Source organism: Hydra vulgaris, chromosome 12, assembly GCF_038396675.1.
Source record: "Hydra vulgaris chromosome 12, alternate assembly HydraT2T_AEP".
Classification (NCBI taxonomy): Eukaryota; Metazoa; Cnidaria; class Hydrozoa; order Anthoathecata; family Hydridae; genus Hydra; species Hydra vulgaris.
Genome location: NC_088931.1, coordinates 85,738,345 through 85,752,861, shown reverse-complemented (window position 1 = coordinate 85,752,861; position 14,517 = coordinate 85,738,345). Strand labels below are relative to the sequence as shown.

At 27.3% G+C, this 14,517-nt stretch overlaps 1 protein-coding gene across 5 annotated transcripts in view; it reads right to left on the bottom strand.

Moving 5' to 3' along the window:
• LOC101241231 (rho GTPase-activating protein 1) overlaps window positions 1-14,517 on the bottom strand; it is a 42,260-nt gene that overhangs the window by 11,944 nt on the left and 15,799 nt on the right. For 2 of the 5 annotated variants that reach the window (XM_065814804.1, XM_065814803.1), the window contains 4 exons: window positions 10,559-10,703; window positions 5,642-5,812; window positions 5,448-5,535; window positions 5,124-5,255 (listed from right to left, as the gene is read on the bottom strand). In XM_065814804.1, the coding sequence (XP_065670876.1) occupies window positions 5,124-5,255; window positions 5,448-5,535; window positions 5,642-5,812; window positions 10,559-10,688 (521 nt within the window). In that variant the 5' untranslated portion in view covers window positions 10,689-10,703. The remainder of the gene's footprint in view (window positions 1-5,123; window positions 5,256-5,447; window positions 5,536-5,641; window positions 5,813-10,558; window positions 10,704-14,517) is intronic. The other 3 variants (XM_065814807.1, XM_065814806.1, XM_065814805.1) reach the window with 2 other exon arrangements.

The following is a 14,517-nucleotide window of genomic DNA, read 5'->3' as shown; positions in this document are numbered from 1 at the left end:
GATAAGTGTTTTTTACTAATTTATATATATATATATATATATATATATATATATATATATATATATATATATATATATATATATATATATATATATATATATATATATATATATATATATATAGTAGTGGCCAAAAAATTAAGGCACATCATAAAAAATAACTCAAAATTTGCAGTGTAAATTTTTATTGAATAAACACAATAGAAAATGTAAAACCAATGAAAAAAAATAGATAAAAATTATCAAATATTGTTAATATTCAATAAAATAATAGTTATAGCACCAAATTATAGCAATAGTACAGTTTAAATGACTTGAATGTTATAATTCAATACTTTGTTGGATGTCCCTTATTAACAAGCACAGCTTATATTCTTCTTGGGATTCCATGTACTAATGTTTTACAAAATTCTCGAGTGATTTCATTAGTCCACACTTCTTTAACTTTTTGAAGATGTCCTTCAGATTTTGGCTGATGTGCTGCAACTTTCTGCTTCATTATATTCCAGCAGTTCTCGATAACATTAAGATCGGGTGAACTTAATTCAATTTTATCATCAGTAAACCACTTCTTAACTGTTTTAGCTGCATGACAAGGTGCTGAATCTTGCTGGAAAATGCTGGTTTTAGTAATTTCCCCATACCATGACTAAAGGAGGATGTTTTACTGTTTTTATGGTATACTTTGGATTCTGGCGTTCTCCCACAGGTCTTCTAACATAATTATAACCCGTGCTTCTAATCTGTTGAAACGTACTTTCGTCTGTAAACATTACGCGTTCCCACCATTCCGGTGTCTTGTCTTTTAAACTCTTACAAAATTTAATCCTAGCTTGAAATTGAGATGGAGTTAATAAAGGTTTTTTAGCAACTTTTAGGTTCTTGCAACTAGACTAAAGTCATAGCACAATCTTCTTCTAATTGTTCTCGAACTAATAGTAAGTCCTCTTTCAATAGCAAGTTGTGATAACCTTGCAGATGTTGTGTGGGGCTCACTATTAACAACATTCTTTAAAAAACGGTCTTCTTGTGATGTACTCACACATTTTCTACCATAATTTTTGCGATTTGAATAGTCTTCAACACACGTAAAGCATTTTGCACGGCACATCTTGATATTTTTAATTGTTTTGCTATACTACTTTGAGAATAGCCCTCCGAAAATAGTGCATTTATTTTACCTTTAACAAAGTTATTAATATCACGCTTTTTACCCATTATATCACAACTATGGCAACCTGACGGTGTAAAATAAATCAAAATATCTCCAAAAATCAAAATATAATAAAAAAATTATTTGTATTCAAGGTAATAATGCCATAATATATATATATATATATATATATATATATATATATATATATATATATATATATATATATATATATATATATATATATATATATATATATATATATATATATATATCTATCTATCTATCTATATATATCCATATATATATATATATATATATATATATATATATATATATATATATATATATATATATATATATATATATATATATACATATATATATATATATCTATAGTTTTATAGATTGTTGCATTTGGGAAGTAGGGAAGGAAAAAAATGATTCTTACGCCAACACAAACGTCATTTTTAATTACTTTTGACTCTTGTCCAACATTTGCGTGTTGTCAGAAAGTTAAAACCATTAATTTAATTACAAATTAATCGCTTTTTTAAAAAACCGCAAAAACGCAAAATTTATTGACCAGAATGTTTTTAAAAACATTCTGAATGTTTTTAACAATATAACAATATATAAACAATGTTTTTATTTTCATTTTTTTTAATAAAATGTTTTTTTTATTATTTTTTTTACTGTAAATCATGTGCGAAGTGTTGCTACATCAACTATCTTATAGCCTGACTCGCAACAAAGTGCTGCTACATCGACTGACAAATAGCCTGACTCGCAACGGAGTGCTGCTATATCAACTGACAAATAGCTTGATTTGCAACGGAGTACTGCTACATCTACTATCTTTTAGCCTGACTCCCAAGGAAGTGCTGCTACATCAACTGAGGGTTTGGTTGGGGCAGGTAGTCTATCAATTAATAAATAAAAAAATTCCGGTCTTGCATTTTAACTTTTACTTTTTGTCAACAAAATACGGAAAAAACTTTCTGACAACATATAAGAGTTCTATATATATCTATATATCTATATATATCTATATATCTATATCTATATATATATATATATATATATATATATATATATATATATATATATATATATATATATATATATATATATATATATATATATATACATATATAGTCTTGCATGGTAGTCGAAGAGTTTCTTCCATAAACTGTAGTTTTAAAAAGATCGCTAATAAACCAGGCCAGAAAAAGTTTAAAAACTTTTTTCTTAAATGATAGACTGCCTGCCCTAACCAACCCTCAGTCGATGTAGCAGTACTCCATTGCAAGTCAGGCTATAAAAGAGTTGATCTAGCAGCACTGTTACGAGTCAGGCTATAAGATAGTCTATGTAGCAAGACTGCCTTGTAGCAGCAGGCTATAAGATAGTCGATGTAGCAACACTCCGCGCATGTTTAAAAAAAATGTTTTTAAAAAACAAAAACAAAAACAATATTAATTAAAAAAAGCTTTCTAGCCATTATTTGGTTTTTTAAAAAACGATAAAACTTAATGTGCTTCCGCATTAATTTAATTATTTTAACTTTTCAACAACAGTAAAATGTAACTTAAATGTCGAGGTAGCAACATTGTTGTTAAAAAAGACTTTTATTACATTAAAAGTCTCTTTCAACTATGAGATAAGGACATATATATATAAATTAAACATGATAGGTTGAAACATATATTGATTTTATTAAATATGGTTTTACAGAAAAATTTTCAAAAATTGTTTTATTTATAAAGAAAATTATAGTACAAGTTTTTTTAAATATACATGTATGTATGTATGCGTATATATATATATATATATATATATATATATATATATATATATATATATATATATATATACATACATACATATATATATATATATATATATATATATATATATATATATATATATATATATATATATATATATATATATATATATATATCAGGTCATTTAACATTACAACAATTTTAACCTATGCAGTCTAAACAAAATTGTTACTTTTGATATCAGTGGCTGAATGGCTTCTTTTTGCTTGAATTTAAAAAATTGCCATCAAAAACTTAGTTTTGACATATTGGCTGCCATCAAGATTATTTCTGCTATTTTTAATAGAGAACATAATTTTTATTGCCTTCCTTACTTTATTTTAAAACTTTATATTTTCTACTTTTAATTATTAATTTTAAAAAATTATTTATTTTTGTTCCCTTAAAAAAAATTCATTTTTATCTTTTTTGCAAACTATTTGCTTATCAGAAACACTTAAACAACTACAGCATCTCTATTGACAAGGTAAACAACAATCTGTATAATATGACTTGACAGTTGACAATTTCTGAAAAATCATTAAAGAAAATGAGATATAAAAGACCTAAAAATGGATCCTTAATTTCCAAGTTGGATAATTGAAGATAATTAACAATTTGGATACTTGAGTAACCTATAAATAAGTTCTAGACTTAATCATAGCCTATTTATATTCTCAGATTAGTCATTCAGTTTTACTTAATATGATTTCTATTTCAAGAATTTGTCTCCTTTTAAATTTATGCCTAGTTGAATAAATCATGTGTCCTGTTGAATAAATTATATGTGAACCAGTCAAGTTCTTTTCTATTTATTGAATCCAGCATCAACCATCATCTTATTGTTTTTGTTTTTTTGGATACTGAGGGAACTCTTCTTGTCTAGTAGCTTTATTGTGATTTAACAAGCATAATCTTGAACTATGAGAAGTTCATATTTTATGTAATTTCACACCATGTGAAATTTGTTAAATTGAAGCATATATCAGAAAAGCAATTGTAAGTAATTTTGTTTGTCAAGCAAATCATAGTAAAGTTCTTTTAACTGCAGCTATTGGCTTGACACTTTTGTGAGCAAGTGTATTGTCATTATTATCAAAATTACTTTAATCAATTGACAGCAAATAATAAAACACAATTAAAAACAAATAATGAGTGAATAATAAGTAACCAATTTGACCAATAAAAATGTGCTGTTATGAAAGTTCTACAAACTGGAAAAAAAATTTTAACAACACTCATAAATTATTAATTTTTTAGAAAAGGATCAAACAACCTACATAAGAATCAAAATTTTAGACAAACAAACTCTATGACTTTTGAATAAAGAAAATGTCATTAAGTAAAAAATTGGAAACTGTTGAAAGACTCTCTTTGTTCTCAAATTTTGTTATACTACTAAACAATTATAAAATTATAATTACTAAATAATAAATATAAAAAAACAACTAATAATCACTAAATAATAAATATAAAAAAATACTTATAATTACTAAATAATCAATATTAAAAAGTACTTATAATTAATAAATAGTAAAAAATACTATATATACAGTAGCATGCAAAACAGACAGAAAAGACCTGTAAGAAAATTTTTCTATAAAGAATTGAAACAAACAAACAACAAAACGAGGTGTTCCTCGATCAAGTTTGTTGATCGAGGAACACCTCGATCAACAAAGTTCGGGTCGAAAATTAATATCTAAGGGAACATCATGATCAACAAATCTCAGGTTGAAAACCAACATGTAAACAAGGTTTATTTGAAATTTCAAAACAAGAATCGGAAAAAATTGACATTGATGAGTTTATCAAACTTGTACTACATTGCTGTAAAATAGCGATCAATTCAAAATACATCCTGACAAAGTATCAAAGAATTCTACTAATTAAAAAAATTTAAATTTAAAAAATGTTAAAAAAAATACTTTACTTTATTTATTTTTACTTTTGAAACCATTTTTTGACATTCCAGTGAAAACTTAAAAGAAATAAGTCTTTTCATTCAAAAACTATACTGATACATACTCTCATCCGGTTACTTTAGATTGATTTATACTCTCGTGCAGTTACTTAAGCACACTACTGCAGTTACTATGTAATATAAAAAAAAAAATTCACTGTAACATTAAGATACTAACTTTCTGTCAAGCTCTTTGTAAACCTGCAGCAACCATTTAAAAGAAGGCTTGTTTATGCTCTTTAAACCATAGTGAAAATAAACCAGAGTATAATCATTTTCAACATAGCAATCCAAAACTTCTTTTAAAAAACTAAAAACATATTTTATTTGTTTAAAAATTTGGAAAACCAATTCAAAAATTTATAACTATAAGATATATATATATATATATATATATATAAGAATTTTTTAAAAATACAACATTTTTAATATTCAATTATTTAGAAATATAATATGTAAATCTAATTAAGAGTAATGTGAAAAAAGTGAAAAAATATCTAACCAGAGCAACTGTTGATGATCAATGTCCTTGCGGTTTGGCAAGCGACAAGCACTAAAAGCAATAACTGGACGCCCTGCCAGATCATCACCTATAGTTAGAAGAAACTAGAAACATGAAAACTATTTAATAAAAAATTATTAGTAAAAATGATAAAAGACCAAAAAAGATAAAAAACATCATTAATAAAAGAATACCAGCAACATGAAATATTTTTAATTTTGCAATTTCAGCATATTTGTCTTGTAGCTGTTCTATTGATAACCCTGATGATTCCATAACATTTACTTTTAACTTGACAACCGTATTTGTTTTAAACTCATCAGGTTGTTTGATTTCGGGGTCATTAAGGAAATCTTTAACTAGATCTAATAACATAAACTTATATTGTTCACAAACTATTTTACATCATAAAAGACATCACTGAACTAGAAAAAATTACATTATCCAACTTTATATTATAAGGCAATATTTTTATGTGTTACATTTTATAAATTACGTTAAATAATTATGCAATATCAGGTCTCGGCAGGAGTAAATGAGTACTGGAGCGGAGAAAAGCTCTCATAAAACGAACACGGCGAGCCATGTGAGCTGCTCATCTAATCAGCTTTTTACGAGAGCTTTTGGTTTTTAGGCAAGTTATCTGTTTATTTATTAAATAAATTACTTATCAAATATAAAATTTAATTTTACTCTTGCTTCAAGCATTTGTAATGTTAACAAAATTTATACATAACAAGAGTCATTTATCGCTACGTGAAAAATTTCCTTAGACAAGAGTTTTCTTTAGGTTTTCACACTAGCTATCCATCTATTTAATAGAACTTTACCAAAAATAAACAATTACATTATGTAATAAAAAAAAAAAATCAATCTGAAACTGGAACTGTTTTTTGTTTATTTGATGTAGTTTGCACAAAAATTTTTAACTATTCTAATCAATATCTTAAAGTAGAGATAAAAAGAAAGTGGTTTATATTTATGAAAAACTATACTTTTGCGAGAGCCATAAATTGCTCCCATAAACAACATTAGGGGAGTGTGGGCGAGAGCGAGAGCTAAAGCTCTCACTTCCCACCGAGGCTTGCAATATAAATATAAATTATGTAACATAAATAAATTATTATGTAATATAAATTACAAATTTAATAAAATGATAAACAAATGCCAATAACAACAACAACAAAAGTAAAAGTAAACTTTATGTTTTCAAAATAATATTTTTTTAACCAGTTAAAAATTTGTATTTTGTTATCCATAGCAAAGCTAATTGTAATAAAAAAACAATTTGATTGAAGTATTCAATAGTACAAGTACAAGTATATAAAAGTACATTAGAGTTGGTTTTGAAATTTTTCTTCATCGTCCGTGAAAGAAAAATTGATTTGAATTTTTGATTTTATTGCTTTGAACAAATGAGTTACATTTTCTATTGAAAACATTTGAAGCTCGTTTAAAATATTTTATAAATAAGCAGTGTACTTAGAAATAACAACAAACAAAAAAGTGTTAAATTTCTTCAGAAAATTAAAAAAAAATCAGATTCTAGCTTAACAGATCAAGCAACTTAAAAAAAAGGACTGACAAATGCGGTAGTGGTGTAGTGGTAAAGCGCTCGCTTCATAAGCGAGAGGTTCCGAGTTCGATCCCCACCACGTCCCTGGTAGTACCGCGCTCAACTTGTTACTCCGCGCAGTGGCCTTGTTCCTCAGGGTTCGTGTTTCGGAGTTATAGAGTTGAGAGAGGGTTATAACCACTATTAAGTAGCCTCCTCATCTGTAGTGGCTTTCTCGGCCTTGAGGAGGTGAATAACAAAAAAAAAAAAAAAAACGAGTGATACTCGTGTTTGGAAGCTTGAGGTAGGAATTCTTGAATTCTTTAATGAAGATTCGATAGTTGTCTTGAGGAACATTTCCAATAGAGGCATGAATAACTGCATTTCTTAATGTGTGAATGAGTGGAATTCCTAAAAAATAAGCATGCTTTTCCGCAAGCAAATTGCCCTCCGTGAAAAGGTTGTTGTTGAAAATTCATCATTTTTGGCCACTCTGGTGCATTTTTCTATTGCAGACGCAGAGGTGGTTGAAGAGGTGGTTAACAGCACCAAGAAGCAAGTGAAGTTCCATAAGTGGAATGAAGGTCAAGATAAGTGTTCTTTTAGGTAACTTGGTAACTGACTTATGCATAACATTCTGAAAGTCCCTGGCTCTTTTTGTTTGGGCACCTGCTGCTTGGAAGCCTGTATAATCAGTTTAAATGGAGCCAAATCTCCAGAGCTCACCACTCTGATGAAGATTCTTTGACTCAATGTCACACCAGGTACAAGGGTGAACACTTAAGTGGGACTGCAAACCACAAATAATGTTTGCAACTTTCATGTCACATGACAACACAAAAGACAATCTCTAAAGGCTCAACTCAGTGTTTCACAGGAACACGTGTGATCGCACACAATTATATGACCAAGCAAAAAATACTTTGTTTTGATGATTTGACGCAACACTTGACATGTTTTCAAAATTTAAAAATGTGCTAAAAAAACTTACTTAAACTTATCTGAAAAAAAACTTTAAAAAAAAAATGAAATCTTAACGAAAGAGAAAATAAAAAAATACTTAACTAAAGCAAAAACACAATATATATATATATATATATATATATATATATATATATATATATATATATATATATATATATATATATATATATATATATATCTTTATTAATGTTTAGAACATTAATAAACATTAATAAACAAAGAACAATTTACTTTTAATGATTGTTTAAAATATACTCAAATTTGATTTAAATTATAGCGTATTTTTTACTAATTCAAAAATATCAGTTTTTATGTAAATGCAAACAAGTAAATAATTACGCGTTAAAAAACTTTTTCATTTTTTGTATCACATTTGTACTTTTTTTTTATTTTAATTTTACTGTACTTTTTAAAAGATTAACATTAATCATAAAAAAATACATATTTATATAAATAAACAACAAAAAAAAAAACAGGTTAGTAATACTAATATAAATTCATTAGAAGTGTTTGGTTACTTCATTAAATAGTGTTTCAATAAGATAAAAGCATTAAAGATCAAACTTATTGAACAGTAACGGCTTTCTAAAACACTTGTCTTTTTATTTCAACGAAACATTGTTCATCTTTTTAAATGTATTAACTTCAATTATTCTTATATTAAAATTCGTTGAAGAGACTTTCCTTGTCGTAGAAAGTCATTGTTTATAAAAACAAAATAATTTTTTATACTTTAATAACGTTTATTATAAAAAATGCATAATTTAACAATTTATATAATATAAATTAAAAAAATTATATACAACTGTCAATTATACTTAAAAAAAAATCATTATCAGTAAATTGTTACTTTATTCAAAAGCATTTTGCTAATATAAAAACATTTGTTAAGAAATTTTGATGTAATTTATTTCGCCTAAAGTGTAATTCAGAATAATTTACATTCAGCGCGATTTTAAAATGTTTTTTGAAATAGTTGCGGTCAAATCGTCAAAGCAAAATGTGAACTAAAGTGTTTCCTAGAGCTTCAACATCTTTGTAGTACACAAATAGACACTTGGATGAGTCTGAAATTTCTAGAGTGACAAAAGTCAGATGCTTTCCAAGAGACTCGAACTTTTCCTTGAAGTTTTTTTCAACTACTCGCTGGGGAGCTACTTTGTTATGTGCTTAAAAGCCCAGTCTGGTGTTGAACTTGTAGAAGTTATTGAGCAGTCAAGGTGGATGTAGCTGCTGGAAAAAGTTCTCTTTGTCTTTATGGCCCTGGAAAAAAAGTTTACATCAATATAACACAGTTTCTCATATTATAAAGTTTTCTTGTTGTAATAAAAGAGTCACTAAAACAAAAGCATATCAAGCATATATAATTAAAAGAAAATAATTTTCACCTGGAGTAACTGGAAGATGCCTTTCTATTTCTTGACTAAGATGAACAGTGTTATGGGGCGAAGGAACCTTGTTAGTTATAGCAGAAGCAGCTACTTTTTCTGCTGCTTCTATGTCTTTTGTTGCAACTTCAAGCAAGTTCTGTCGAAGCAGAACTTGTTTGAAGTTGCAGCAAAAGACATAAAAGCAGCAGAAAAAGTTTTTCTTTTGTACAACTATATGGAATCCCTCTTCCAATCAGTAAAAAGAATGCTGAACAACGTTTCTCAACAACTGGCTGTCTTTTCCGTTGACTGATTGTGTTTGTTGTTCCAATTAGCTGAGGACTTCCAAACTTGCCTTTTACCACAACAAATCATACAATCACATGATCATTCTCTAGTTGCAGAGACCAATTGAGACTCTTTGATCTTCAAAGTTGATAGCTTGACCAAAAACTTCTTGACAGTGTTTAATCATTAAGGCAGTCAGCTGCCTGTTAGCTTTTTTCAAACAGAGAAAACAGACAGTTTTTCTGTTGTCATCATTAGCTTTTGGTTGATTCGGCATTTAAAATAGTTTTTTACCGGAAATTTAAAATCAATAAAAAGCCTAGGTACTCTTACTTAAACAAGTTGCTTATCTCTATAAGTAACTTATGTGACAAAAACATACAATTTTCATGCAAAAAATTTTTTTATTTCATTTGATTAATAGTATTGTCAATAGGCTAAAAAAAGAAAATTTTAATTCAATTTTTCTTTCACGGAAGATGATGAAAGATTTCAAAACCAACTCTAATGTACTCCTACATACTTGTACTATCATACCACCAAAGGTTTTTCTCAGGAAAAGAGATTCGAATTAAAAGTCATTTTGTGACACAGTGATAGCAAGTATTTAAGACAGTCTCTAAATCATTGGGGTCTGGAAACAAATTGTCCCCTTGTCGAAGCAGCCCTTCTCTTATATTGTTTTGCTCCATTATTATTAAAATAATATTATATTAAAAAATAAAATTTCAAAATAAATTCTTTCCATACTTCGACTGAATTGACTTTTAATTGACTTGTTCAATTTTAAAAACGTATTAGTTGATTTTAATCGACTTTAGAAAACATTTTAGTTGATTTAGTTGACAGTCAAACTATTTCATAGTCGTAACAACACTACTTCTAACCTTCAACAAATTTTAAAACATATTTACCATGCTCAACTCTTCTTGTTGCATTTTTATTTTCTTGATCACCAAGGACACAAAAGTCATCTGCCATCACAAGTCCAGATCCACTATTTAAATTTTGTAAATCTTGAGCAGATATCGTAAGTTTCTTCATTTTTTAAACCTAGAACTTTATGTTATTAATTTATTTGATTAGTTTTTTTTAACAAAGTTTTTGAGGTTTATATATACATACATATATAATATTATATATATACATACATAAATATATACTATTATACATACATACATACATACATACATAATACATACATACATAAAAATAAAGGAGGAAATTCAGAGGAAAATTTATTTACATTTCTGTTTTGTATTAAAAAACATGCACACTGTTTTCTTGGTATTAAATATATATTAAATATATACAAGGTTTGTTAAGAAGCTCTGTTTGTATTTTGCATGCGAAATGGCAAATTTACCTAAGCATTAAGTCATTTACATAAAAAAACAGATAGTTAAATTAATTTTTTTATGCATTCCCTTTTTAAAAGATTTTCAATCTAAATTTATTTTACTATATTTAAATTAAAATTATTATTAAATATTAATAAACTTAAATTTTTCAAAAATTTAAAATGTTCCATTTTACAACTTAATTTTTACTTTTAAAATTTCTAAACTATTTTGAAGAAAAGAAAATTCTTTTTATAAAATTTAATTTAAGTTACTTTTTTAAGCTGTTTTACATTCAACTATTTTGTAAGTTTATTTATAGTTTAAAATCAATAATTTTTTTTATCCATTTACAAAAGTGCTAATATACATAAGTACTTAATGATGGCAAAATTATTTTAGAGAATTTATTTAGTAAACTTTATATAACAAAGTTACAAAGAGATGATTATTACAGTTTTGAATTTGCTTTTTAACAAAAGTTTTTTTATTATCAATATGAACATCAATTAGAAATGATAAACTAGTTTATGAGTAGTAGGTGAAGATTTTGTTTGAGCCAAAATGTTTAAAAAAAAATTGTGGATAGTTTTTTTTTTTGACATGAAGTTCACCCATAATTGCTCCCTCATTTCAAAATACTCGTGAGAAAGCAGACTTAAGAAAATATTGTGTTAAGAATGTTTTAAGAAATAAATAGGAAGTATAAGTTTTTTAAAATAAGGAAATATTTTTTTTTTCAAAAAACATTTAAATTTGATTATTAATGTGATTTCAAATTACAATTTAATTACATAAGTGACATTGCAAAAACAATTACTGCTGTTATTATTATTACTTTTTTTTTTGTTAAGTTTAATTGTTAATGTTTGGGTTTATGTTTGTCAAGCATAGTTTTTGTGATAACACTTTGATGTTATTTGTTTTTTTGTTTAACGATTTTCAGGAACCTTTGTATAAAACTATTAAAAGTTTTTTGTGGAGGCAAAGCTTTTTTTTTTTTGTACATTACTGTACGCAGGGGAATTTTTTAGTAATTGACCACGGTTAAGTTGGGTGTTTCTTTTCAAGGTTTTTTTTATTTGCTGTATGTATTTGAAAAGGGTTTGAATTTTGCATTTTTTTGTTTGTGAAAGAGTGTTTGTGGTTAGCTCATTGTTTCTTCGATTCGCCTTCTGATAGGTCAATATATACTTTTTCATATACAACACTGATATCATTCATTTATTTACTCGTGCTGAAGATATGCATACAAAAAAATAAAATATCACTAAACAGTATAGCACCCAAAGGTAAGTATTAAAAAACTACTCAATCAAAACTTGTTATGGACTTGGTAAAACAAAAAAATACATACAGAAAAATATACTAATATTCCATTCACAACACTAAAAGCCATTGTGAAGAAATACAAACAATAAGAAATTTATTCTGGACAAGAACAAAAAACTGAAAACGATTTTATGAAATGATTTAATTTTAAAGAAATTTTAGGAATGGTAAAAAAATATTGATTTGAAAGAGCAAAAATTTATCAAATAACCTGAAAAACTTAACAAAGAAACTAACATTATTAATAACCTCAGTTAGAAATTGATTTTATAAAACAAGCTTTAACAGTTATATAGCTTGCAAGAAACTATTTTAAAGAAAAAATATGAAATGAATGAATTTTCTATAAAAGTATTATTTAATGCCAATATCATTTTGGAAAAAGGTTATTTGGTCTGATGAATCAAGGTTTAATTTAATAATAAAGTGGTAGTGGTGTAGTAGTAGAGCGCTCGCCTCATGAGCAAGAAGTTCCAAGTTTGATCCCCACCATGTCTTGGGGTACAGCACTCAACTTGTTTTTGCGTGCAGCGGCCTTGTTTGCCAAGGTTTGTATTTCGGAGTTATAGAGTTGAGAGAGGGTTGTAACCACATAAGTAACCTCCTCAACTGTAGTGGTCTTTTAGCCTTGGGAAGGAGAATAATAAAAAAAAAAAAAACTTTTAATTTGATAATACAAAAAGGGTTTGACAAAAAAAAAAAAGAACAAAGTGGATAGGGGTGGTAGTGGCAGTGGATAGGGGTGTTAGATTAACATGGTGGTTGATAGGGATGGTAGATTAACATGGTCATGGATAGGGGTGGTTCTTCTTGTGATTTTATTTCTTTTTCCAACAGATATGATCTTAAAAAACATAAGTTATTAACAGTGTCATCATTTAACTAGTCCTTAACATAGTAACCAGCAGCACTAAAACTTCATTCTGCTTCTATAAATAATGCATAAGGCTTAGCAAGGCATAGTAAATCTTTTCTAAAGAGTTTACCTTTTTTCCAGTGCTTTTAAGTACTGCTGTTTCTTGTTTAATACAAGTCAAAACTTCTTGAGAAGTCTTGACTTGTATTAAACAAGAAACAGCAGTACTTAAAAGCACTGCTGTTTCTTGTTTAATACAAGTCAAGACTTCTTGAAGTCAATATCTTGCAGTTATTTGTTTTTGCTGAAGTGTTTGAGCAATTTTTAATTTTATTGAGCTTGCATAGTTCATAAAAGTTGCCTTTATAGCATGTCAATAATTGGGATTTTAAGTCCTTGAGCTTACCAACCACTTTTAATATCTTTACTATTGGCCAAAAGTACATTCACTTGTATATTTTTTGTCTTTTCTGAAACAATTTTGGTCAGAGAAATTTTATTACTGTGCTCAAAATGATATAAGAAACTTAAAATCAATGAATGGAATTTAATTTTGAATGAACAATGTTTCCAATTGTATAATGATTTCACTTTACTTTCCAATAAAATGCTTCTAAACATCAGAACAACTTTTTCCAGAAAATATTGTAAATAGCAGTCATTATACTATACTATGGTACAGTAAATGTATTATTTGTTTACATTTACACAGGTACCAGAAAAGTTAAAATAACTTTAGTTGTTTTATAACATGCTAAATTGTTATTACAACAACAAAATGTAAATAAAAAGAACAATGGTATAATTTTAACACAAAAAATTAGCCTTTATTTTATATAACAATATAAATTGGGATTTATAGTTGGATTGACAAACTGCTGTTTATTGAGTCAATTACACTTCTACCACTAGGAGTGGTCAACAAATAATGATTAATAAAAATTAATTTTAATCATTTATTGACAAATAACAGATTTTGTTATAAATTGGACCAATGTCAGGTCAGGTTATCCTACTACTAGTAAAATGTAACCCAGTACAATCTGCTTCATGTCCTGCTGCCTTGTAGGATACGCCTTTTTGGGCAAAGGCTAGGAGATGCCAACTCCAACTTAAAACACCTGCCTTGTGCCTCTTAGTTGAGTAAAGGCTAGAGATGGTGCCTCAATAAAAATACTCATCTTGGGCAGACATTAAATGCATCCGGCTACTATCTTGCAGAAGGACTCCTAGGCAAAGACTTAAGGAGTAAACAGATTCTATCTGTAGACCAGCCTCGCAACCCTTCTTCACCTATTAGGCTGGCGCAGATGTATTTTTAATACATTGTTTCCAGCTTAGGATG